The 27,857-nt window shown below is 48.5% G+C and overlaps 1 protein-coding gene across 1 annotated transcript in view; it reads left to right on the plus strand.

Moving 5' to 3' along the window:
- The first annotated feature begins 8,941 nt into the window (after window positions 1-8,941).
- LOC146854284 (protein mono-ADP-ribosyltransferase PARP12-like) overlaps window positions 8,942-27,857 on the plus strand; it is a 245,160-nt gene continuing 226,244 nt past the window's right edge. The window contains exon 1 of the mRNA XM_085652065.1: window positions 8,942-10,002. Coding sequence (XP_085508191.1) covers window positions 9,656-10,002 — 347 coding nt within the window. The 5' untranslated portion in view covers window positions 8,942-9,655. The remainder of the gene's footprint in view (window positions 10,003-27,857) is intronic.

Here is a 27,857-nt window from a genome sequence, read left to right on the forward strand (position 1 = left end):
GCAAGGCGCTATTTAGGATGTACAACATTGTGTAACACACTGTTAGCGATTCACAATGGTGTCGCAAATAGAGAGGCTCATGAATATTAATGAGCCTCTCGCAATTTGAGACCCCATTGGGAATTGCCAGCCTCACAGGGATGGTGGACTGCTGGGGTCAGCAGACCACCATGTCTGTGACTGCTTTTCGACAAAGCAGTTTTTTTTTAAATGCAGCCCGTTTTCCTTAAAGGAAAATGGGATGCATTTAAAAAAGAAAAAATTAAACGTTTTCGTTTAATTTTTTAAGGGCAGGCAGTGGTCTCTGGGACCACTGCCTGCCCTTAAAAAATATTTTCCCTGCGTTTGCAAAGGGGAAGGTGTACCCGTAGGGACCCCTCCCCTTTTGCACCCCATTACCACCCTCATGAAGAGGGTGGTAATTTGCGAGTGTTTTGCGCCCGCAATTGCGGACACAAAACATCTGTACATAGGGTTACGCACGCTATTAGGAAGCCACAATTGCGAGTCGCAAAACCCTATTTTGCGAGTCACAAAAAATTGCAACTTGCAAAATAGGGTTTGTACATACCCCATGCTATTTTTGCATGCGCAAACGGGTTCACAAACCCGTTTGCGCATGCAAAAATGGTTGTACATCTGGCCCCAAATCCTTGTTTTTATAACAGTGGAGAGGCTACCACCAAGAAGTGAGAGAGAAAACTAGAATATATGTCCCCGGTGCTCAATTAACCTCGCATAGACGGGGTGGGGTTCCCAGTCCAAGGGTTTTATAACAACAAAAATAACTTTAAAAAAAATAATAAGGAATTAGGAGCCAAGAGTGTAATGTGGTTGGTCTTCCTGAATGATGACACTTGGAGACGGTAGTATATTGGCTCAATAACTACTTAATTTTATCTCTATATGAGAACGCCGAGCAAGACATGACCGCGCGGTCGATTTCCCGACTCGCGCATGCGCAGTAGCCGCCAGCGCTGTCCTCGCGCGCTACGTAGCCACGTAGCGTGCGAGGACTAGAGCGCAACACTACATATCTCCCTTCTTTTATGTTGCCCAATGAATGTACGGTCCTTACAGTCTTACAGGGTGCTAGCTCCCCTCTAGGTCAAAGTCTCGGAAGTGGCTGGGTCTTACCACCACTCTGCCTGCTCTGGTACGCCTTACCGGAGTGGAGGAAGCATCTGGGGTACCATTCTCAGCTGGGCTCCCCACCCTGTCTCGGGGAGTACCTCGTTCTCCTATCCTCGGGGTTCCGCTCTCCTCTTCCTGCAGTTCCTCCATCTCCGTCGTCCCTTGATCTTCCTGCTCCTCGCGGCTCTCTTCCGCCTTCGTGTCTCTTTCTTCGGCTGATTTACTTCCTTCGTTTTCGCTTGGCTTAGGTTCTTGTTGTGTCTTTTCATTCTCTTCCAGGGGCCATCTTAGGATCTTGTTGCATTTGGACATGCGATCTTGGGACCACACATTCCCATCGCTGAGCAATGCTGCCCTCTCGTAAACTTCCTTTACCTGTAGGGGTGGACTGTACTTGCTGTCTCCCTTCCTTTTCCGTATAGCTAATCTGATTCTCACCCATTCTCCTCTCTCCAGAGTTGTTTCCTTCACTTTTCTCCTCTGATTTAGTACTCCGTGTATATCCTCTGGGCCTTCTCTAGATTGTGCTGTACCACCGCGGGAGACCATTTACTGGTGATCGTCTTCTCTCTCCATGTCACGTTGTCCTTGGTGAAGGGGTGTCTTCCTCTTAAGATTTGGAATGGGCTATACCCCGTGCCCATGGGGGTGATGCGGTAGGCCCAAATCATGTTCTGTATCTCCTTCTCCCAATCTTTTCCCATCATGATGGCTGCTTGAATGGACCCCATAAGGACTCTGTTGAATCGTTCCACCTGTCCATTATTCGACGGATGATAAACTGCGGTGTGTAGTAGTTTGATTCCGTTTCTCTCGGCGTACTTGTACCACTTTTCTGATGTGAATTGAGGCCCATTGTCACTCAGGATGCTTCTCGGAATACCTTCCCTTAGGAAAACGGTAGTTAGAAACTTAATCACTATCTCTGCATCCATTACTTCTTGTATGTGTATCTCCGACCACTTCGAATATTTGTCGACCAGAACGCATAGGTATTGGTGCGTTCCATGGGTGTCCAGCACAGGTCCCAGAATGTCCACGGCCACTTCTTCCCACGGGCCACTCGGTAGTGTGAACTTCCCCAAAGCCGGTCGTAGGGGATTCAGAGTTTTGTCCGCTCTTTGGCACTGATCGCATTCTCTCACATGCCTTTCCACCTGAGCGTCCATTCCTGGCCACCAGTACATGTGCTTCGCTCTCGCTTTGGTTTTTACTATTCCTAGATGTCCTTCGTGTAGTAGCGCGACCAGTCGAGAAACTAACGCTGCCGGGGGAATTACTTTATCACCTCTGTACAGGAATATGCCTTTGTCCTCCACTGATAGTTCCTCCCTGACTTCGTAGTATTTCCTGAGCGCCTCACCTAGCCGTTTTTTCTCAGGCCATCCAGGTATTATGTTCTTTTTGACTTCACTAATCTCCCTGTCTTCTTCGTACGCTAGGGTCCAGTCTTGCTTACTTATCACTCTTTCTGGATCTTCCATCACCGCTACCATTTCTTCTTCTTCTATTGTTGTGTTCGGGGCTTCTTCCATGGCTGCCGCTCTACTAAGGTAATCTGCTAATTTGTTTCGTGTCCCCGGTATGTACTCCACATCATACCTGTACTCTAGTAACTTGAGTGTCATTTTTGCGATGCGTGGCGTGGCACTGGCATGCCCACTCGAGGTGAGCACTTTGACTAGTGGCTTATGATCCGTTTTGAGTTTGAACCTTGTGCCCCATAGAAATTGGCGGAACTTCCCAATGGCCCACACCACCGCTAGCATCTCCTTCTCGATTACGCTATATTTCTGTTCAGTGGGTGATAGCGTTCTTGATGCGAAACTGAGGGTCTCCGTCGTTTCTTCTCTCCTCTCCTGCATGAGGACTGCCCCCAGTCCTTTCTCGCGGGCATCCGTCGTCAGTACTGATCGACCGAGCGGGTCATATCCCTGCAGTGGCACTGCTTGGCTGATGTCTTTCTTCAGGCTTTCAAATTCCTTTTGTGTTTCTTCTGTCCACTTGTATACCGTTTTGTCCCTTGTTAACTGTCGTAGGTGGTGTGTCTTGGTGGCAAAATGTTGCACAAACTTGCTGTAATATTCTGCCATCCCCAGGAAGGATCGCACCTCTTCTTTGTTGGATGGGGCCATGGCATTGCATATCGCTTCCACATTTGCGCGTTTAGGCGTGATGCCTTGTCTTCCTATTTCATGACCCAGGTAGGTGACAGACGTCATTCCCAGTCGGCACTTCTCCCATTCCGCGGTCAGGCCGTTTGTTTTCTAGCACACGGAGTACCTTATCCAGCTTCTCATCATGGTTTTTTCTATCTGTCCCCATCACCAGTATGTCATCTTGGAAGTACTGAATGCCCTCGATGTCCTGGAATAGGCGATGCATTAATTTCTGGAACACCGCCGCTGCTGAGGCGAGGCCGAACGGCATTCTGCGGACTTGGTAGCATCCAAAGGGTGTTATAAAAGATGTCAGTTTCCGACTTGTCGGATGTAGATCTATCTAGTGATAGGCCGAAGTAAGGTCAATGGTGGAGAACCACTTTACCCCCTTGGTCTTGGACAACATTTCTTCGATACGAGGTAATGGGAATTTTTCCACGATTAGGCATTTGTTCAGTTCTCGAAGGTCCACACACAGGCGGACTTTCCCATTGGGTTTCATTGCCACTACCAAGGGGGCGAGCCATTCCGAGCTGTCTATAGGCTCTATTATTCCATTTTGCTCCAGTCTACGGAGTTCCATTTGCACTGCTTCTTTTATGGCTAGGGGCACGTTGCGGACTTTGTGGGATACTGGTCTGGAGTTCTCTTTGAGTGCAATCTTGTGTGTGAATTTCTCCAGTTTCCCAACCTTCCCTCCAAATACCTTCGGGAATTTGCTCTTCATCTCTTCCAGTCCCGGCCAGCTCCCGGGCGCTGTCATAAGCACTTGTGTGTCCCCCCCTGGGTCCAACTTGATCCCTAGATCACCTTGATCCATTCATCCTAGTACGGATGGGCCCTTCTCCGCTACATATAATTTGCACTCCGCACTTCTTCCTCTGAATTCGAAGATCAACTTCCTGTATTCCACCATGGGAATCGGTTCACCTGTGTAGGATACTGGTCGTATATCTGGTGGTTCTAGCCTTGATCCCAAACTGGGCTCAAATTCTTCCTTCCACACTGCTCTTTGGATGATGGTGTATGGGGATCCTGAGTCTATTACTATCTTGATTCTCACTCCTCCTATGACCATGTCACATTGCGGTTTGCAGGAGCGCTTTCCATCAATTCAAAGTACTTGGTCCTCCACGCAAAGTACCCCGATATCTTCCTCTTGTTCTTCTTCTTCCTCCTGTTGATCTTGTATAACGTACTTCACCATCGGTCTCTTCTTTTTTTCGTCGACAAACCTTTTCATAGTGTCCCATTATGCCGCAGAACATACACTTCGCTCGAAACGCAGGACAACGTTTGTCCTGGGCTGCATGTGCTTGACTTCCGCACCTGTAGCATGACACGTTGTTGTCTCTATTCTGCTTCCATGTTAGCCCCCGTTTCCCTTTCCATTTAGTTGGTCCTTTACCTTCCGGAGGCATGGTTTTGCTCCTTCCCTGTGGTTCGCCGTCGTCGACTTTGTTCACCATGGTCTTCTGGAGCGTCTCCCTTTTCGCTGCATCAGCGCACCTTTTTGTCAATTCCGCCTTTTTTACCATGGCAATTACTTCTTTTAGTGACGCCTCACTGTTTGCCCACAGCTTGTCTTGCCCACTTTTGTTGGTGGTGTGCATGACTATCTGATCTTTTATGAACTCGTCATGCAGCACTCCATACTTGCATGTCACCGCTAACTTTCTCAACGCTGCTACATAATCGTCTATGGATTCACCGGTCTCTTGTTTCCTTTGTTGGAAATTGTATCGGTCAATGGAAACACTCACCGCTGGGCGGTAGTGGGTGTCGAGATCCTCACTGGCGTGCTTAAATACGTCGTCGTCGGCAGCTTGTCTGGGTGTGGGGACCAAGTTCTGAAAAACTCTTATGCCTTCCGGGCCTAAGTTGTGCAGGAGAATCCTTTTCTTCCTCGCGCTGGGGAAGGGTTCTCCGTTTTCGTCTTCTAGAGCTGTGATATAGTTCTTGAAATACACTCGCCAATCCTCCCACTTCATTTGGGGTTCTCCCGGTCTCGGCAGGAACGGGATTGGCGTCGTCAGCGAAGATCCTTGCGCGCTCATCTCGGCGCGTCTTTCTGGTGCCGCCTCTGGGCTTCTTGGACTGCCTGGCGCGTCCGCGCTTCCTTTCTGCGCCTGCTCCTGTCGTGTTTCTTCTGCTCCCCTGACTCTGCGTGCTGCTGCCTCCGCCAGGTTCCCGATGGGATGGAGTCTTCTCTGTCCTTATCTTGCCTTCTACCCCACTGCTGGTTTCTCACCCTGTGGTAGGCTCCTGTCTTTTCTTGTTGCCTCTGCCGCGCTCTCCCTCGGTTATGTGCACCTCAAAGATGGTCTTCCTACTTGCAGTCCTCAGTGGTGGCTTCCAGGCTGGCCTGTGCTTGCAGGAGTGGTGGGTATGGTCTTTCAATTCTCTTCACCACGTTCTTTAAGATCCCTTAACTCGTCACCACTGTAATGTGGTAGGTCTGCCTGAATGATGACACTTGGAGACGGTAGTATATTGGCTCAATAACTACTTTATTTCATCTCTACATGAGAGCGCTGGGCAAGACACGGCCGCGCGGTCGATTTCCCGACTCGCGCATGCGCAGTAGCTGTTAGCGCTGTCCTCGCGCGCTACGTAGCCACGTAGCGTGCGAGGACTAGAGGTCAACACTACAAAGAAATGTGCGGTGCTTAGTGACCCTTTATCCAAGAAGGTTAGCCATAGAGTCAGGTAAATTTAGATAAGGAAAGAAGGCTAGACTAGGAAGTATGTCCCTTTCCTCCCTCCGTATTCCCCAGAGTTGGCCCCGCACCTGACTCAGCCACGTTTCTTCCGAAATGTGGCGGGGCGACTCCTCCGTTGATGTAGAAGTTTCTCGGGTTCTGAGTCGACCGCTACCGGCACCAGGGTCTTCTCGCCGTTGGAGTTGGAGAATCTTCTGTTCTTCCCTGGTGTTGCTTCCCGTACTGCCGAGGCCTCTAAATCCTCCCTGCTGCCAGTTCCTCAATAGAAACCAGGTCGGCTTTGGTTCCCGTTTCTCCGCTAGCAGATTATTATAGGAGTCTTCAGGACTTCTTCCGACGTACACTTCCTCCGCACTTCTTCCGACGTGATCGTTTGCCTCTGGTTCATCAACAACCCGTGTTTTCTTTGGGTTGGGTTGGCTTTAAGAAGGCAGGTTGGCTTCACGCTTGGTTCTTCATGGGTCACATGACTGTCTGCACCCAGTTTATGAACGGTAGCGTCTTCCATGCTGATGGAGGAGCCTAATGAACGCGGTTGCAGAGAGAGAGAAGATCGGACGGGTGAGACCGTGTTGGATAGAACGGACCAGGGTATTGTCTCGTCCTCTTCTGTGTCTTGGTCTACCACAGGTTTACAACACCCCACACATATTGTTTACTGTCAACAAACAGCATGTAAAATGTAATTAGCAAGTTCCACATGTCTGTTGAAAATTGTCTGTCAGACATTTACCCCACACACTGAACACAAAACTGAATTCAAAAATGTACTTTTCACACTTGTTTGACTTTGTTGATTAGTTTTTTTGTGAATTGGACATGCAGACAGGAGGCCACTTCAGATCACAAAATTCATGCAGCCTGTCACATACTACAATGTATCACACATAATTGTGTTTAACTTCATGTATGATGTCTGATACTAACTTCCTTAGTTCCAACTATACATGACAAGGTTAAGAGAGCATTGCTTCTTAATACCTCTAGTTATAAATTGTATATTTATGTGTACAGGGGCCCAGGCATGCAAAGGACACATATGCACTGCCTGCAATACTGGACTGGCCTTACCAGGCATCTGGTGTTTCCCCGGTAGTAAAGGTGTGGGCGATTTTGTAAGAGTGGGGATGGTTTTGTTTGCAGCAGTGCAGCAATATTGGCCTCCAGTAACAAAATCAGCAGGCCAGAATAATCCACTAATTTCTCCCGGGGCCAGCTAGAGCGTCACACGTGGACTCAACGGGTGACACTTGGCCCCTAGCTCAAGGTCAAAGCGAACCTTCCGGGTGGCATCTACTCACATGTTCCAAAGCAGATTATGCAGTAAGAAACATTGCCCCCACCCTGATTTTTTTCAGAAGTGCAAAAGGCACCACATCCTTCTGGAGAAAAACATGTTTAAAATGTGCAAAATGCACCCAGCCCTAAACCTGAACCCGCAGAAACACCACAGACCCAGATCAAATGAAACTGCATTTTAGGCCCTTCATTAGCGGAGCAGAGCAGACAGGACAAATCACTTAATATCCCTCTAAAAAATAGATATGCCTTTAACTGGTGCTCATTTAAAGTGTTCCAATACCTCTGAGTCAAGTTTGCACACTGTAGATAAAAAGCACAGAGGTAAAAACAAAACATCAACATAACAAGGAAAGAAAAACAGATACCCTTTTAGTGGCGTATTTGTACCATGTGAAAACAACTAGAAAACCTGGATGAATTGTGGCTTCCCCACATGAATTGTGTGATCTTAGGAAAATATTTAATTTCATGTAAACTCCTAAAGTATTTTCAAATATATGAGTTCAGAATAACATTTGTGTAAAAATATTTTGTGTTTGATTTAATAGCCAATTATGTGCCTTTGTTATATTTGGACCACGTACAGGGTTTTACATGACAACAGTCTTGCCTTGTTAGTTCACTAATGGTCATGTTTAAAAACTATCACTTTTAATAAGTACTTCTCAGTGCAGTGCTATAATGTGACGTATTAATGTCAGAGCTTCCACATTTTAAAATATACACTTTTTCACTTTTTTGAATTTTGAAGAGACTTTATAATTATTTACGAGCTGATTGTTGGATGGTTTAGCTAGGAAACATTTTGGCTCTGGCTCGGCTGGCCCTGTTAATTTGTTTGCTCGCCCACCTCTGTCCATAATGCTGTAAATTCATCTCCGGGCTCATGAGACTTTTTATTTGCTTGCAATGATGGGAGCTTGCACCCAAGGCAGGAAGGAAACGATTGCCTTGACTGCTAAGATTAGAAAGGGGTTTTACTTTTTCTCTTTTCTAAGCAGTGAGGGATCCCTGGGAAGATACAGAGGAAAGAGCACGTATTTAACAGCAGATTGTCATAATCATGGGTTATTTTTGGGGGGTAATGAAACGTGTTTTAGAGTAAGACACTTGGCTTCACCACACATGATAAGACTCCATTATTTTGACATTGGCCTTGAAATCAGTCTGTGCGCTGGCTCATTGTTGTACCTTCTCCCAGACTTAGCCTGGCCCTGAGTTCAGATCTGGCTTCCTGTTCACTTGTTCGAGTCAGGAAGCCACTGTAAGGTCATCATTACCATGCTTTAAAAGCTAATACCATGTAATATATAATGAAAAAATGTGTTGTAGAATGCACCATTTCCCCCCCAAATTTTCTTGGGTGAGAAACCCCTGAAACCCCCTTCCAGTGGTCAGGCTCGCTCGCTACGCACCGTATTGGGGTGTGGGACCGATCTGACACAATTTGTCAGCGCTGCTTTGGGTTCCCAGTCAAGCCCTGACTGCCTGTGCAGTTGCACATATGCGTGGTACTTGTGTTCGTAATTGTCTGCATCTTAGCTTTCTTTCCTTGTCGCCTGTAAAAAACACACGTTACTTATCATGACGCATGGTTCGAACTCCACCAGACTGATCATCACATGGCGCGTGAACTGTGACAGAGTCGGCAGCGTCGTTCCCCCTGGTCACCCCTCCTGCCCGTCCTCCCAGTTCAGTTTCGTTTCTCCGGCTCCTGTTAGCATGGGAGGTGCCGAGAGCAGAAACTACTCCCCCCGACCGAGAAGGCAGTGAAGACAGAGGAGCGCGAGTGAGAGAGAGACTGACAGCATGCACACAGAGACGGAGAGCAAAGCCCGAGAGCGGTAACTAGGGCCCACTGACCCGAAGCAGACTCACTAACACCCGAGAAGACTGGCACCCAGCGACCCGGGTCACGTGCCCGGCCTGCGAACGCAGGTGTGACCATACGCTGTGAACCTCGGAAAGGAGTGCCACAGAGAGTTTCAAAACCAGCGGTCACATGGAACCCTGCTGTCACTGGCACACCTGGCAAGGCTGCCAATGAGTTCTAGCCCTCGTGGACACCGAACATTGCGCTGTTTGTCTCTGCCTGTTCCAGCGCTCTGAAACGATGGCCGTAGTGATTTGTAGCGCTTTTAAAAAATCCTAAACAAATATGACGCATTTAACCTCACTATTATCACGTGAGTCTCAACCTTTATAGCAGAATCCCACTCTTGCCCTATTCACTGTATTAGAGCCACGCACAAGGGCAATTGTTTTCATTTTGCCACTTTTGGAACAAAATCCCACAAATCTCGTCCAGAGTCTACTCCCACAATTTCCTCCACCATGATGTGGGAGGAGACCCCCGACTCGCAGCCGGCAGACGACGAGCCCTTCATGTCGGACCCGGCGGTCTCTGCCTTCCTGACCCAGCAGCTGTGTGCACACGGGGGGCGGCTGGCCGTGTCGGAGATACCGCAGCACCTCAGCCTGCCCCCGGCGCACATCGCAAGCATCCTGCGGGAGGAGGCCTCCCGCTTCCTGCTGCTGGAGCCGGCGGGGCTGGTGCTGGCGCAGTCGGCCGTCCGGCTCTGCATCAATTACCAGCGGGAGCAGTGCCAGGCCGCGGCCTGTGGGCGTCTCCACCTCTGCCGCTTCTTCATCCTGGGCAAGTGCTTCCACCGGAGCAAAGGGTAGGTTCCTGGGGCCGACCTTGTAGGCTATTAATTAATTGCTTTAAGCCTGGGATTAATTAGCCAAAATATTTTGCTGTAAAAATAAATAATCTGTAAAAAACAATTACTATATACATCATGCATTTAAAGTAGGCCCTTTTCTTCCATTGGTCTGTTGGAATATCATTTACATTTTAAGTCTGCCCTCTACCGCAGGTAGCAAGGGCAATACGTCACCCACTTCATCTATGTGCTATCTCTAGTGGGAGTGACAGCATTTAGCTTGTGCACAATTTGCCTTAAAAAAAACTTCCATGAGGCCTGTTAATCAATGTGTTGTTTTTTTGATCAATAAACATTTTTTACAAACTTGATTTTATTTTATCTATTTATATTTTTGACAGTTCCTCCACACCACTGCTAAGTGCCTATGACTGTTTGGCTGGCCCAAGATAGCAGGCTAAACCATCATGCACACTTAGCGAGTGCCCACCACTCCTCCCCCTACTCTTTACTGCCTAGCCCTGCCATGCCCATAAGCCCAGAAGTGTACTGAAGTGGTGGTGTCTGAGGTCTTTCTTTTATATGCAGTTATGATTTTGAAGTGGGAGAAGCTTCTAGAGACATGCTTTTGAAGTGAACAAATGCCCTGCCTTCCCTGCCCTGGCTCCAAGTTGACTGAAATGACAATGCAGGGTTGTTAGGCCCTTTGTGTGGAGACTGGACACAGCCTATTCGGGTGTAAGTGAGGCTGGGCCCAGCCCCTATCTCCCACCCTGCCAGTGAGGGCTCACCCAGTCTCACCCAAGCTCCCATTGTGTGTGGTTGTCTGGGAGGAATATACAAAGCCCAACTGTCAACTAAACCAAGTCATGGGACCAGAAACAGGCTGCAGGCACCGAATGGCTAAGGCAAGAAAATGGCAATTTTCTAAAAGTGGCATTATCACTATTGTAATTTAAAATCCGACTTTACCATAAGTTAGGATGTAAAATTAGGATTCAGAGACACCAAACATGAGCCAGTTATCTCTTCCCATTTAGAAATTGAACTTATAAAATGTAATAAGGCAACTCCAATATTATTCTATGGGAAAGATAGGCCTTGCAGTAGTGAGAAACAATTTTACGAGTTTTTCACTACCAGGACATGTAAAAATTAAAAGTATATGTCCAACTGTTTAAAATACACTGCAGCCTGTTCTTCCGGCTGGGGATGACCCTGCATAAAGGCCCATTTCCAACACTAGGCAAACATTTTATTTTACCAAACCTCTTTTTCCTTTATTACCATGTATGAAAGCACTTTCAAATATGTGCTTTCAGAATGCCATTTGTACAAAAACCTATTGTGTCTGATTCAATACATTTTAATGTTGCTCTATAATAATCTGGGCCACGTTCAGAGGTTTATATGACAACTGTCTTGCCTCTTATTTTACTAACAGTTCATGTTTAAAAATGATCACCTAAATAAGTACTTCTCAGTGAAGTGCTATAATGTGACACATTAATATTAAATGCTCTACATGTTAAAGAAACACACTTTTTTTAAATTTTGAAGAGACTTTAGCATATTTTACATGATGTTTGTTGTATGATTTCCATCAAAAACATTTTAAGGGCTTGGCTCGTGCATGGGCCTAAAGATCTGAGCCAACCATTGGCTCGGCTCTGGCTTGGCTCTCCCTGTTAATTTGTTGTCTCGCCCACCTCTAGTTGGTGTACCATAGTGCTTTATTTATGCAGTCATTTCCACATGCTTTCTGCATGCAATTGTTTTCTGTATGCACGCTTGTTTTGCGTACTAAAAGGCTTGCTTTGAGCACTTTTATTTTCCTACTGTAGCTTACTTTTGAATATTGTAGTGCTTACTGTGTACACTGTTATTTTCTTCCCAAAAGCCTACTTTGTATACTATAGTCCTTGCTCTGATCACTATTTTTTTGTACAAATGTTTGCATTGCTGGGTGTAGTAGTTACAGTGTGTGCTGAAAGGTTTTTCTTTACAAAATCTTTTTTGGTATACTACACTTCTACTGTCTGCTCTTCTAATATTGTCTTCACAAAAGTTTGCTTTGTATGAATTAGCACTTGCAGTGTGCACTGCTTTTGTTTTATGTTTATGTTTTTTAAGATTTTTATTGCGCACAAATACCCTGGGGTGTCTCGGCGCGTGCAGGACTTCCCAGTAACAAAGACAACTGAGGGGATTACTGGTTGAATAACCAAGTCTTCAGGAGCTTGCGAAACATCATAAGGGTGGGGGAGGTTTTTATGGCCAATGGGAGGGAATTCCACAGCCTGGGAGTTGCTACCAAAAAGCGTTGAATGCTTGTCTTGTATAATGTATTTCTTGCTTTGCGCACTGTTATTTTCTTTAAAAATCCTTTGGCAGGTACTATTATACTTGCTATGTTCACAGCTATATTGGCTGCTGTTATGTGAATCCTTGTTATGCAGTTTGGACACCTGTGAGCTCGCCTTGGTATTCTCCTAAGCCTCATTATTTGTTACGTTGTCTTTCAGTATTTGTTGCTAGTTCTCATGTTTGACACAATTAATGGTATTTGCTGCTTTACTTGATTTGGGTTCATGGTCCATTCATTCTTGCATGTTGTAGTGTTGAAGCAGAATGTTTTTTGAGAACATGCATCAAAACACGTTACAAAATGGCTGCATCTGTATACGTATACGTGCACAAGCATGAGCAGCCATCTTTGATTGCTTTTTGTTATTCCTTATTATTCTGCAACATCTGTAACTTCCACGTAACAAAATACTGCCCTGTAAAGCGCTGTAGCACCTTTGGATAATTTCCACCCTATATACATTTGCATACATAAATAATTAAATAAATAAAATGAAATAAAAAAGACATACAGTGGAAACCCACACTGCCAGTTGCTTTTCAGTTAATGCCAGACCTGTTGGCATTACCAAAGCTTGTTTCTGTATTGCCCCCATACTATTTCTTAGTCACTCAGAGAGACTATAGATTTGCTTTGTTGCAGGCACATGCAATTAAACCCAAGCTACACAAAGCAAAGATTGACAGATTTCTGCAAAATGCTATTTTGTGTTGGGCTGAAATATGAAAGGAAATGTCAATCACACGTACAGACTGCCCATAGCTGCAAAGCAGTCGCATGCCATGCTGGACTTTGTGCCAATATCGGCCACACTCACCAGCCCACCCGCAGCAACATACAGGTAGCATAAATAAGCAGACAAGACATCTTTTTGGTGGAGAAAATTGCTGCAGGTTTATTAGCATACCAAATATGCCAACATGGTGGGTTATCTTGCAGGCGATCCAAAGGCAAGCCGCCCCTCGCGGCCTACCACCTGATGGGCCAACTTGCATTGTGATCTTAGCCAATCGGTGCATAGCGGTTGTGGTGAGGGGATAGCCCCTCCCACTTCTGGTGAACCATTGCTCCACCATATAACTCACGCCCCCCCCCCCACGAGGGGCGGAGCGTTCAAGCGACCCCTGGTTGTACTGGTTTCCAACCGCCTGTTGGACAGATGGGGCGCCGTCGCACCCCAGGGTCCACCGCACAGACTTCCTGGGGATATTCGGCCTTAGCACCCTTTGTGCTCCTGAAGAGGGTATCCCTGAGTACCTTTCCGCCTCTGGATCGCCATGTAACTCCGCCACAGCCCTGGGTGTGGCGACCGTCACAGCCAGGGCCCCCCACCAAGGCAGGCGCTCCTACTTACATCCTGCTATTACCACGGCCTCCCCTAGGTCCAGGAGGAACAAGTCCATGCCTATTCTGGAGAGATGTATCCCATCGTCCTCGAAACACCGTGTGGATTTAGCATGAAGCAAACCATGTCTTATGAATCCAAACCCCATTTGTATGGTGAATTTACGCATCGCGCAATTGACTCTCCTGCACGCAGCCTCCATTGCTTCCCCTGATCGGGCTCCCTGCCACAGGAGCCGTGGAGTGATCTCTGACCACCACAGTTCACATGTCTCTCACTGATTGCTTAATTTGCAAATTGTGGCTTCCATGTTTTGAAGCAATGTCCCTTTGCCCAGGGTCATCAGGTCGTTACCCCCCAGGTGTATAACTAGCACGTTGGGGGGACTGGTAACTCCCCCCAGTCTCTGCTGTAGTTTGTCCAACAACCCATTCCATCGCATGCCCGGGTACCCCAGCCAAGTTATCTCGGTGTTTGAAAAACCATGCCTCCACTTCCTGTTTTCAGCCCACTGCGCCAATCTGCTGACGACAGAGTGGTCAATCACCCAGACCTTTGTTCCTGGTAAATAAAGAAATGTGATGTTGCAAAACGTTTATTAACAACACAGCATGCAAAATGAAACAGTAAAATTACACTACACAACACACTACCGCCAGTACCTGGAAAACCAGTTCCTGCGAGCAAATCAAATTACGTGGCTCATGGCCATAAAAAATTTTACACTGAAAATTAACTTCACACCACAAATCCGTCAGTCGCCAGGACTCGGCTGTTGAAAGGCCAATAAAGTTTGTGGGCTCATGGTCGTATGTATCTCTTGAAACAGTGGGATTGCCAACGCCCCACCTGGTTGATACCCTCTGCTGGCAAGCCTTACTTCCTTAAACGCTGTAGTTGCTGCCCCTATGCGGAAAGAGTGGCTGCAGAAACGCTTGCTAGGGTCCTTGTTGCTAGACAGCGCCATGCACGCGTGCATAATGTGTTCCACCTGGTACTTTGTAAGAGGCGTGCTGTCTGCATGGAGGAAAAGGTAACCGTCTGCTGCCGGGCGCAGGGTCAAATAGGCGGCGAACAGACTGACTGGGCAATACCTGCCATCCCCCAAACTGCGCAGCCAGAAAACCCTTCCCTCCCCGCTCTGATCAGTCTTAGACCTTCTTAGCGTTACTTTGAGGGAATCCTTAGAGAGCACCACGGATTTTTAGTGCCACCCCAGATTTATAATTCTTCTCTCTGGCCACCAACTCACTATTTCGAAGTGCCCCAAAGAGAGCCACGCTGAACGTGGCAGCAAACAATGCAGCCTCAAACGCCGAGTGAGTGGCCTTGTGCATCCAATCTAGCATCCCCTGCAGAGTCTCAAAGTCTATGGGGGACCTATTGTCCGGTGCCTTTGGTTCACTCCTGGCCCACCCTTTTAATGCAGCTCTCATCACAAAGGATCTTGTTGGATCTGACTGGCCCTTTAGTCTAGCGTGGTGGCTGATTGATGCAAGATGGCCCGATATCCACAAATGACTCTTCCCATTGTCTTTAGCCCACAATATGAAGGACTGCACTCTGCTTTCTAAAGAAAGCTCGCCTTCATCCCATGCCCCCAACAATGAACAAAACTTTTGCACGCGGGACTTATATCTCTTATTTGTCCTGGGCGCTAGGGATAGCTCACCCAGCCCCCTCAGTCGCTTTTCCACTTCAACAGGAACCAAAGGTGCGCTGGGAAAGGGGTCCCCTCCTCTCTCGCTCTCGGCCACGCCTTCCGGAACCGGCGCCACTGAAAACGAGAGAGAGCATCAGCCGCTGTGTTCTGCACACCCTGAATGTGTTGCGCCCTGCGTTCAACATTGTTGCACAGACAAGCCCGCACCAACTCCCTCAAGAGGCACAAAACCAGGGGACAACTCGCTGACTGGGAGTTAATGACCTGCACTACTGCCAGATTGTCAGACCAAAAAACGGACCCTCTTAGCCGCCAGTACTGTAGGCCATAAGTGGAAAGCCACCACAATCAGGAATAACTCTAACACTGTGATGTTGGCCGTGATCCTTTTCTTGTGCCAGGCGTTGGGCCATTTCTCGGCACACCATTCCCTGTCTAGAATGGCCCAGAATCCTTCCCTGCCTGATGCGTCTGTATATAGGGCTAGGTCCGAGCTGCCTGCCCAGGGAGCCCTCCAAATTCTGTCTCATGCCTTTGCTTACTTTTACCATGTGGTGCTTCTTTGTGACCTTGGCGGTGGCCCTGGCCAACCTTCTGGCAAACACTCTTCCAGCTGGTATGACCCTTGCTGCAAAATTCAGTTTCCCCAGGAGGCCTTGAGTGCATTCCAGGGTGGCCCTGCCCTGCCCAACCACAGACTGAATATGTTGTGCTAGGTCACGGACCTTGTCTGTCGGCAATATGGATTCCCCTGCGATGGTATCAAGCTCGATCCCTAGAAAAGTTAAAACCTGCGCCGGACCCACCGTTTTACCTGGCGCGAGGGGGACCCCCAAGTGACTGGCCAGCTGTTCAAAATCCTCAAGGGCCTGCTTACAGTCCTGCGTGCTGTCACTCCCTATGAACAAGAAGTCATCTAGGTAATGGGTCACCCTTACAACCCCGTAGGTCTCCTGGAGGGCCCATTGCAGGAAGCAACTGAACGCCTCAAAAATGCACACGACGCAGAGCAACCCATGGGCACGCATTTGTCAAAAAAGTACCTGCCCTCTAGCTTGAAACCCAGCTGGTGATGGCTGCTCGGGTGGATTGGTAGCAAGCGAATAGCCGATTCGATGTCCGCCTTTGCTAACCAGGCCCCTCTGACCGCCCTCCTGACTAGGTCCAATGCCACGTCCAGAGTACAATAAGACACGGAGCAGGTGCCCTCCTCTAGCCCATGGTTAACTGATGCACCTTCTGGGTAAGAGAGGTGGTGAATCAGTCTAAAAGCCCCTGGCTCCTTCTTGGGCACCACCCCCAGGGGTGAGATCACAAAGTTGTCCAGCGGGGGTTGCAAGAATGGACCCCCCACCCTCTCCTTCTCTACCTTGGCCCGGACTACCTCTGACTCGCTGATCTGAGGTTGTCGGCCTCTCTGTTGCCCAGGGGCCCACGTAGGGGATCTTAAAGCCTTCGTTAAACCCAAACAGCAGCGTGCGGCTATCTGGTATGTTGGGGTACCGTCTGAAGAGAGGCGTGATGTTGGCCAAGCTGACAGGAGATGGGCCTTTGGTGAAGTGCCCGTGTGATGTTGGTCTAGCTGTGGTGAGAAGGCTCCCGGATCGGTCTAAGTCGCTCTTGGGGACTAGGTGGTGCACATGGTTGGGCGATGGGTGGGGGGTAGGGGGAGCTAGAGTTATATGTGATCTTTCTGCCTCAACTTTGTTGCCCGCTTTTGTCGGCTGGCTGTCTATCCTGCTTTGTGTGGCAAGAAACCGCTGGGTGGGGCCCGCCACATGTGTTACACACTTGCAGGAACTTGCACGTCTTACCCCAGGAGCAGGATCCATTGTTAAAAAGGCGGCATGTACCCGGGGGGAACCTTCTTGAAACCTCCCCTTTGTCTTCCCCCCTTGTGTGCCCCGCAAAATGTCTGTTTGCCCCTTGCGCCTGCTGAATGGACCCCTTGGAAGACGATCGTCCCACCTGTGTATTTACCTGGGGGCCTACACTCTGCTGTGAACGGGCACCCATATGGTCCATCCAAAGCTGGACCTCTTTTTGGTCCCAACCCATCTCCGGGCACTGTGACATCTTCCTCCTGAACTCCCTATCATAGTTCAACCATCCATTTCCCCCCCACCTCATGGCCTTGTTGTGTATGGTCCTAGAGTATTGCACCAACCCGGGTCCCTGCTCTGGAAATTTCTCCATAGTCACAGAAGCTAGGATGGAGAAAGCCTCTAGCCAGTTTGCTATGTTCTTCTCCGGCCAAGGCTGGTATTTTACTTTTTCATCATCCTCCTTTGCCCCCATCTTCCTGGCGCCAAGCCCCTCTTGGCCCAGCATGAGCAGGGTAAAAATGTCAACAAATTCACGCCTCCAAATTCCCTCTTTGGCCGCCTGGGGCACTTGCCAGGCCAGTGAACATCGCCCCGACAGCAGCGGGGCGGTCGTGACTTGTTGGACCATAGTGGGCAAGGGAGTGGGCGCGAGATAAGACACTACAGATGCAGCCCCCGTACTTGTGTTACCCGGAGGTGGAACCGGGCTAGCTGCTTGTGGGAGGAGCGAGACGGGTGTTGACACTGTGCTTTGGCCCCCGGATGTAGGGGTAGGAGGTATTCCCACTGCCGCAGTTGCCCCCACCTGCCTCCCTGACTCACCAACACCTGCTCACCATACACTTGACGCTGCTAATGTGGCTCCTTCCCTAGTCCCCCCGCTGGTGCACGGATGCGCGGGCTGGGGCCAACAGTACCTGCTTGAAGCTGTGACATAAAACTGTTCATAGTGTCCATGAGTTTAGCAAGCTCATCCCTAGTGGCGTAGTTACCTTGTGCCGCAGTACTGTCCATCGGGGTGGGCGGCCCCGGGAGCGGGGGAGCACCCAGCGCTGTAACGACTTCCTTAGGAGTCTGAACTGTTCTGCTTCTGCGTGGTGGCAATGGATCTGCCGGGAAGTCCCTGGTCGTGGGCTTGCGGACCCGCTTGGGTCTAGATGGGCCTACCTCTGCGCCGGGTTGCTGTTCTGTAGGGGGGGAATCACCGACGATCCCAGAGTCCTCCTGTTCGGGAGTGTTCATAATGCCGTTAGGCCATGCCAGGCCTTTGACCTTGGCCATCTCAAAGAAATTCGCCCATTGCGCGTCTTGTGAAGTGCCCGGCATCGAGTCCTCCACCTGGGATCTCTCCGGGAAAAGGGGGGGGGAGCCCTGGCTATCCATGCCGACCTCTGTCTCCTCACGGACCCCTGGTATGAGGGGAAAAAGGTTTTGGGTCAGCAAACACGATTTACTGCATTGTCTAGGGCGGACCTCTCAAGTTCCCTGCTGCCCCCGACGCTCCTTGCCCCCACCTTCCCCCATCCTTACTTATTGTACGGTAGCGGTAGGGAGTGGACCAGGGGCGTGACGTGCCCACAGGCTGGCTCCCTGTGCGCCCTGCGTGTGCCGATGTTGTATGGGCGTCTGGGGGGAGAAAAGAAGATGGTAGCGGGGACCGTGGTGCGAGATAACCGAGCCTTCGCGCTCGTCACTGGTGCTGTCTCTCTTGCTCCCACCCGCAGGTTCAAGCCCTGACCAATACCTGCTCCTAATTTCTGCTGTTCATCCTTTTCTGTCGGGCCGCTAGCGATGTCGCTTCCTTAACGAACGGCTCTGACCTGAAATAAAAAGTAGAGTTTTAGTGTGCTCCGAGACGAAGGCTGCGTCCCGGGCCCCTCGCGCACTGCCGCCTCTCTGCTGGTGACCCATGGTCCCAGTACCTGCTGCGGGCACTGTAGTCGGCGGACCCCCACGAAGCAGTTAACACGATCGAATGACGCTGCCCCTGCAAATAAAGGAAAGTTAGCCACGCATGTCAAAGTGTACATTTAATGCATACGCGTCCAACCCAGAAAAGCATGAAACTATCCTTGAAGACATGCGTGTCTGGTAATAGCTTAATTAGAGTGCTCTGCACACAAGGGGGGGGGGCCTTCATCCTTTGAACTCCCCCCCCTCCTCCCTGCTCGCCCCAAACCAGAAATCATACAATGATCCTTGAAGCATGCCTGTCTAGTATTGGAGTATCAGCCCTGTAGATGTAGTACTACGCTGTATCTGAATAAGTAATAGACAGTAAATCATACATACAACAAGCCTACGCGCTCCCCCCTAGGCCACATGAACTCGAGGCAGTCATCATCTCCTATGTAAACTAATGGACGGATCTTACGAAAGCCTGGCCTATGTAAAACCACCCCTGTAGGCTGGGCCATCATCCATTCTGCTACAACATTGCCGGCGGTAGCTATGTTATGCAACATACTCAGTAATCTTTTGGCAAGAGCATAACAAAACAGATAGGTTCCTCCTTAGACACCTCCCCAAGGAGGGGCTGTGGAAGAGCGCTACCCTCGCCCATGGCCCAGCGCCTGCTTTGCTGACAAACTCTTTGCAGCACATTGATTAGCTGGCAGCAGTCTGGATCGAACCTCTGCCTTACGGAGTGATTATAATGGTAACGCTGCTGCCTAGCCCGCTAGGCCACTTCCCTTTCCCGAAGGAACGCGAAGCTCGCTGGCCCCGCCCCCAAGTCACCGCCACAAAACCGGACGGGCCGCTGCCCTGGGGAATCGTGGCCTGAGCAGATTGTACCCTGTAACCAGAGGAGGGGGGCGCAACAGGACCTAAATGCCCCGCAAGGACGCCCCGTGTGGCCCCCTTAAGTCGAGGACATGCAGGCCCGACTCCCCTGCTCAGGCACCGCGGGGGGAGGGAGGCGCCCGCACCCCTACTAGCTGCTCCACTGTGCGCAACAGCTGTACAGGGTTCCCACGAAGGAATGTGAATACTAGGGGAGGGGTGCGGAGGTTAGTGGCGCCTGCGGGTCCCACGCAGAGGTGATCGCTTCAACACGTGTGCGCGATGCCCACGCCAGGCTGCCGCGGGGAGCCCCCTCCCACCTGATACTAAATGCTGCCCACAGACCTGGGACGGCCGGGTCAGCATGGCAATGCGTCAGGGCGAGAGGCAAAGAGGCCACCAAGTGGGCGGGGGAGGAATTTATACCTCTCCCCGAACCCCAACCCTGCCGGAAGTGACGTGCGGGACCCCAAAGGGGTCTCTGGACACTAGGCTACCTAGTGTGCCATCTTGTGGCAATAAAGGGGCCGCCCTCTTATGAGGGTCCCCTGCGGTGACTATGTCGGTCAGCCCGCATTATGTCAGTCGTTACTTTGCGTTCTAGGACTTGAACTGTCACTTTTCCCAGCGTAAGTAGGCATTTACAAATTAGGGGACAATGAATTCCATTGGATAAAAAGCCAGGCCTGGCTGAGGGAGCTACACATAACATGGAGCCACCTCCACTCAGCCAGTCTCAGTAGCACACACCTCACGCATACACAAAAGCAGAGCCAAGAGGCTGCGCCTTCTCTTACCTAGTACCTAATGCCTTGATCAACTTCGCACAGCACATCAGAGCTTCTTACTCTCTTCTTGGCTTTCGCAAGAAGCTGACATAACATACCATGACGTGATGTGACATGACGTAACATAACGTAACATAGAGCCACTGAACATCCATGTACAGATTGCAAATACCAGTCCCGCAAAAACAATTAATATCCTTTAGAAATCAGAGGACTTTAGAAAGTCGCCCCTAGGAGACGGTAGAGATAACCGTAGATAGATAGATCCCTTCATCCTGGATGCTAATCGATGTGCCCAAAGCTAGTTAGAGTTTTTAGGTCTCGCCTACGCAGCGCGCATGCGTTGCATAGGAGAGAGACCTAATGCCATCGGCACAGCTTTAGGGGCAAAAACGTGCACGCGTTGCATTGCTTGCAATGGCAACACATGCACGTTTGTCGATTTCGTTGCGGGAGCGCGCGGCGCCATATGGTTGCACGCTCCCGCAAGGGAAAATAATGTTTTTGGGGACTCATTTAAGGAACTTGTAGTAGCTGAGATAAGAACCTTTTTCATGTCCATACTCCGCTGTTTACATAGTAAAGTGAAGTTTTGTCCCCATGCTCATGGAGCAAAGTGAGATGCACATGGTATTTTAGACACTGGTTCTTGTATAATTATTCAGGTGGGGCTTCGGAAACACTTTTTGGTCATAATTTGAAATGTCCTAATGACAGACAGAGGCATTATCAGATACTACTATAGACATTATCATGGCTCGATTTTCTCGGTGTCCGAAGAGTGTGGTACTTTTTTATATTATGTTTTTTCTAAACTGCATTAGAGAGTAGAAAAAGAAGACAGTGCTCTGTTTTAGTTTTCGTTCCTCATTAATATAGGTCCTAAACTAAAGTCAATCAAAAGGCAGCAATTTGGTCTTAGCTGGGCGCATGCATTTATTCACTCACCCATGCCAGTGTCGGTGCTTTCTATTAATAAAATGGCATTTGGACGATTGAGGCCATGTGAGTCTCAAAGGATGCAGGCCATAGGCAAATATGGGAAAATCCATCCAAGAAAAGTTACAAGGAAAATACACATAGAAAAATCCACAGTGGACAAGAATCAAAGTGAAGAACGAGGGACCAGGAGGCAGGTATGATCATGATGAGGGGCAGGGAAAAAGAAGTAGAGCAGCAGGAAAGAACAGAAAAGGACAGATTGCATGTGCGGCAGTCATGTTGGGGCTGGAGATGAAAGCGCAACATAGCCACACAGGAGGTTCAAGGGAGTCTCTCCAGTGCCGGGCACAGTGAACATAGTTAAGAAAATAAAAATAAAAGGGTAAATCACAGCAACATTATGTGAGCAAACACGAACATAACTAAGCAAAGTCAAGTCGAATTGAGGAACTAAACTACAGATACTCTTCCTGTGACTCTATGGTCAGACAGAGTCATAATTTAGTGGCACAAGCCAGTTGCTTTGGACAGCATAGATTAGAGCGAAGGGCCGGTTGGCAGGATGTGTCCTTTGGTGGCACGTAAGAGTAAGGATAGAAGTAATCCTGGATGTCAGTCCACAGAAAATGAGTGTTTGGGCTCACCAATAACATTTGTACCATTTTCTCATTACATTAATTCACATTGACCAATTCCTGTAAGATAAACAATGAAATAATATATTTTTATTACAAATTCAGAATTACCATTACTACCTTTTGGAAAAAGGATCATATTTAAAACCATCTGTCTCAGATTACTATCTGTGTCAGAGGCGCAAGGACTCAATCCTTCCTGAAACACTGAGATCCCAAAAAACTTAAGCCAAGGAACAGTCCATCTCTAGGTAGTTACCAACTAGTGGAAGTCCCTCACCTAATTTTTGAGCACTCAAGTCACCATCCTCTCTTTCAGAAAAGCATTGGAAACTGTTCTGCGCCTTCATGTCTTGAATTAAAAAATGTGATAGAATTAATTGTGGTAATTTCATGGATTTTGAAAAACAAAGCAGCATTGTTTTTTGAAAGGCTTAGAACGATGATTCATAGGGGTGTAGACAACTGAAAAGGGTTCCTTAATGCTGTGTAGCCTTATGAACATGTTTAATTTAATATGCCAAATACCTCATTGTAATGGTAGCTTGTAATGAAGGTCCTCTGAGTAATTTAGTTGAGAACTGCAGAGCCACATTTTGTGGACCAGAGTGTTTCTTTTTGTTTATGATAAACAAGGACGCTCCAAAATTAATTTGCAAAAAGTACATTTATTCCAATAGGTTTGTTTCGAATGTAACATCCTTAATAACTCACAGTATATAAAACAATTACATTCATATGGTCATGCACACAGCGAGTATAAAACCAGCTAAAATGTATAAAGCCAATTAATCATTTTATCTTGATAAAATACACAAAATCAATAATTAATACTATCAATTCATTACAGGATTCAATAAATTTTTTCTTATTTAGTGACACGGTTGTGAGTGCCAGGAATTCATTGTGACTCGATAAGGTGAATCAGTACTGTGGAGAAGACTTTTTTTGTGTGTATAATCCACACAGAGGATAAAAACACTGGTAATAAATACTTCATCCGTATTAGTTCTTAAAATTCTCAATGCCATTTCACATTGTCTAACCCCTAAAAGGCGACAGATTGGCTTAATCCACTTCTTACGGGAAGCTTCATAATCCTTACAAAAGAAAAGCAAGTGTGGGAGCGTCTCAGTCTCAAAACCACAACAAGGACATAAAGTGCTAGTGCAGAATATCTCTCTAAATTGAATACAGAAACTATGAATTGGCAAAATCTCATATTTAAATTTAATATATATTTGGTTCGCATCGAGGCACATAGTTTTATCAAGAAACACGTCAAATAATGGAACAGATTTATAATCTAAAAATCTATCTGTCAGACGTCCGGATTTAGGTTTTCGCAACTCCTCTTCCCATAAAAAGGGCCTTAAGTTTTTCTTAGATAACAAACTTGGGTGTCAGGTGAGCATCGGTAGGAGTTTCCCAAAGTGTGGCTAGGCCTAAAGAACAAGTTACTTACCTTCGGTAACGCTTTTTCTAGTGGATACAGTATCTGCCTGTGGATTCCTCACCTTATGAATATCCCCTGCGCCAGCATTCCGCGGAAACTTTTTCCCTAGCTCTCCACGCCGACGCGGTCGTCACAATGCTATGGCTCCGCACGCGGCTCCGCATGACGTCACTGGAGCCATAAGAGGACCACGTCGGCATGATGAAGTCAGTTCCACCCATTTTTTCCATGCCTCCGAGGCAAACGGGCGGACCGACCATAGAGACAATGCATACATAGTACACAGTATTCACACAAATACACACAGTGTAAAGTGAAAAAGGAAAGCAAAAGAAAGCAAGCATTTCCTATAAGCCTACACAAAGGCAAACAGAGGCAATACAAAATGACGCTATGAAACAACCATATTAACTAATACCTCTTTTAAGGTATAAAAGGGTGGACAACGGGGAGGCGGGTGGGTCAGTGAGGAATCCACAGGCAGATACTGTATCCACCAGAAAAAGAGTTACCGAAGGTAAGTAACCTGTTCTACTGATGGATAAATCTGCCTGTGGATTCCTCACCTTATGAATACAATCCCACAGCAGTCCAACCTCCGGGGGAGGGTGTCCAAACTTCTATACCAAAAAGTCTTGCAAAACAGAGCGCGCAAAATGGCCGTCCCTCCTCACCTCGGAATCTAAGCAGTAATGCTTCGCGAAAGTGTGGAGGGAGGCCCAAGTTGCGGCCTTACAGATGTCCAACACAGGAACACCTCTGGACAAGGCAGAAGTAGATGATTTAGCCCTGGTGGAATGAGCTCTAATGCCTTCAGGAGGCTCCTTACCAGCCAGAGCATAGCAGATCTTGATGCACAAGATTTTCCACCTGGATAGAGTGCGCTTGTGCACCGCCTTGCCCTTCATGCATCCAACGTAGCCCACAAAGAGCTGATCGTCCCAATTGCAGATCCTTCAATCTATCCAGATAGAAACTAACCGCCCTCTTAGGATCCAAGCGGTGAAGCCTCTCCTCCTCCTTGGAAGGGTGAGGGGGAGGATAGAAAGTAAAGTAGGGAGGGTAATGGACTGCCCTAGATGGAAGGGAGTTACCACCATAGTCAGAAAAGCAGCCCTGGTACTGAGAACCATCCTTTCAGCATGAATAGTCAGAAACGGAGGCTTAGAACTCAAAGCCTGGAGCTCACTCCCCCTCCTGGCTGAGGTGATAGCCACAAGAAAGACCGTCTTGAATGACAGCAGTCTCAAAGGACAACTATGCATAGGTTCAAATGGGGAACCCAATAAGAAGGTTAAAACTAGATTTAAATCCCACTGGGGCATAATGAAGGGAGTAGGCGGAAACATATTAGAAAGGCCCTTAATAAACCTTAAAACAATCGGATATTTAAAAAGAGACGGCTGATCAGGCAAACAAAGAAATGCCGATAAAGCCAACAAATAACCTTTAACAGTAGCCACAGCACAACCCTGCTGGGCAGGGCAAAAAAGCAAAAAACAAAGAACATCAGAAAGATGAGCTTTTAAGGGATCAACAGACCTCTCTCCACACCATTTAACAAATCTTGAACACCTGTAGGAGTAAATGGACTTGGTGGAGTGTCGCCTGGCCGATAAAATAACATCCACCACGTCAGGCGGGAGAGAGAAAAAATTCTGGTTGCCCCGTTCAATCTCCAGGCATGAAGGTGCAGGCTCTGGAGGTAGGGGTGTTGAACCTGCCCCTCCAACTGCAAGAGGACGTCTACCCAGAGAGGGAGACGGAGCGGAGGGTGCAACAAGAGGTGAAGAAGGTCCGTGTACCACACCCTTCTTGGCCAATCCGGGGTGATCAAAATAACTTGGGCCTGGTCTTGGCGAATCTTCCTTCAGAACCCGAGGAATCAAGGGTATGGGAGGAAACGCATAAAGGAGTTGTGAGCTCCAACTCAACTGAAACGCGTCCCCCCAATACCCCCTGCATTGGAAACTGGAGACTGCAGAATGACGGGCAGTGCGCGTTCCCGAGAGTGGCAAACAGGTCCACCCGAGGAGTCCCCCACGTCCGGAAGATGTGTTGAACTACCTCCGGGTGAAGCTTTCACTCGTGGTCGGGGGAGAACTGCTGACTGAGACTTTCCGCACGCATGTTCAGCACCCCGGCCAGATGATTTGCCATCAAGCAAGTTCGATAGTCCTGAGCCCAGGACCAAAGCCACAACGCCTCCCTGCAAAGACAGAACGACCCTACTCCTCCCTGCTTATTGAAGTAGCACATTGCGGCAGTGTTGTCCGTCAGGACTTGAACCGATTGACCGCGAAGGGAAGGGAGAAAGACCGTGAGCGCCAAACGTATCGCCCGCAATTCCAGAAGATTGATATGAAGCAATCTTTCCTCTGGAGACCAAAGACCCTTGATCTCCAGATCCCCCAGATGAGCACCCCACCCTAGGGTAAAGGCATCCGTTATCACTGTGGCCACCGATGGAGGAAGATGAAAGGGCTTTCCTTGAAACAGATTGCCCTCCACACTCCACCAAGACAGATCCGCTGCAACTTCTCTGTAGATCTGACTGACTCCCTGAGATCTCCATTGTGCTGATACCACTGCCTGCGGAGACACCACTAGAGCGCCCTCATGTGCCAGCGTACATGGTTGACAAACAGAATGTAGGGAGCGAACAGACTGAGCAGGCGAAGGACCTTCAGAACTGGAACAACCCCTCCATTGTGAAACAAAGGGATCATTTCCTGAATGTCGAGAATCCTTTGCGGAGGAGGAAAAGCTTGTCACACAGTGGTATCCAGTACTGCCCCTATGAACGCTGAGAGGGCACCAGGTGAGGTTTGGGCATATTTATCGAAAAGCCCAATTTGAATAACTGCTGAGTTGTTACCTGCAGTTGACGACGCACCATCTCTGGTGACTCTGCCTTCAGAAGCCAGTCGTCCACGTAGGGGAAAACTGGGATCCCCAACCTCCTGAGATGGGCAGCCACCACCGCCATCACCTTGTTGAAGACTCGAGGTGCTGTAGTAAGACCAAACGGAAGGACCGAAAACTGGTAATATTGCGAGTCAACAGTAAAAAGGAGATACTTCCAGTGCGACTTCAGGATTGGGATGTGAAAATACGCATCCTGCAAGTCAATGGACACCATCCAGTCCTCTTTTTGCAGCACCTGAAGAACCTGCGCTAGGGTGAGCATCGTGAACCTCTCCTGCTTGAGAAACAGATTTAAGATTCTGAGATCCAGGATGGGTCGTAACATGCCATCCTTCTTGGGAATCAGGAAATACCGGAAGTAGCATCCCTGACCCCTTTCCTGCTCCGGAACCACCTCTATCGCACCTTTTTGTATCAGGACAAGAACCTCCTTCTGAAGAAGAAGTAAATGATCCTCTGGACAAAACCCTTGGCAAGGGGGGTAAGGAGGAGGGAATTCCCTGAAGGGAAGGGCGTACCCATTTTCTACCAGATCTAAAACCCAAAGGTCCAAGGTGACCAATTTCCAATCCTTTAGAAAATGGGTAAGCCGGCCCCCCACAGGACCTGCATGATCCAGGATGGTGGATCTAGGGCTGCTTTCCTGCATTACCAGGAGGGGTTGGGGAGGTAGAGGAGGAGGAGGAAGAGGGCTGACGACCTGCTCCATGAAGGCGACCTCTGCCTTTACCCCAGTAGGACTTGTACAAGAGGGTTTGTTGCTGTTGCTGCTGCTGTGGCTGACGGAAAGCATGAAAGGAAGACTTTCCAAAGCCAAGGTATCTTCTATAGCCATAACCCTTTGCCGAGACTATAGACACAAGGATTTCGCTGTGGCCTTACTGTCTTTGCAGAGCAGAATCCGCTTTTTCTCCAAAAAACTCCGTCAAAAGGAAGATCGAGAAGAGCAGCTTGTACATCAGGGGAAAACCCAGAAGACCTTAGCCATGCATGCCTTCTCATAGCAATGGATGAGCCCATCACCCTGGAAACCGAATCTGCCGTGTCCAGGCCAGACTGGATGACTTGGCGAGCCGCAGCCTGTGAGTCTGCCAGTACCTCACTGAAATTTCCCCGATCTTCCTCAGATAATTTT

Source organism: Triturus cristatus, chromosome 4_1, assembly GCF_964204655.1.
Source record: "Triturus cristatus chromosome 4_1, aTriCri1.1, whole genome shotgun sequence".
Lineage (NCBI taxonomy): Eukaryota > Metazoa > Chordata > Amphibia > Caudata > Salamandridae > Triturus > Triturus cristatus.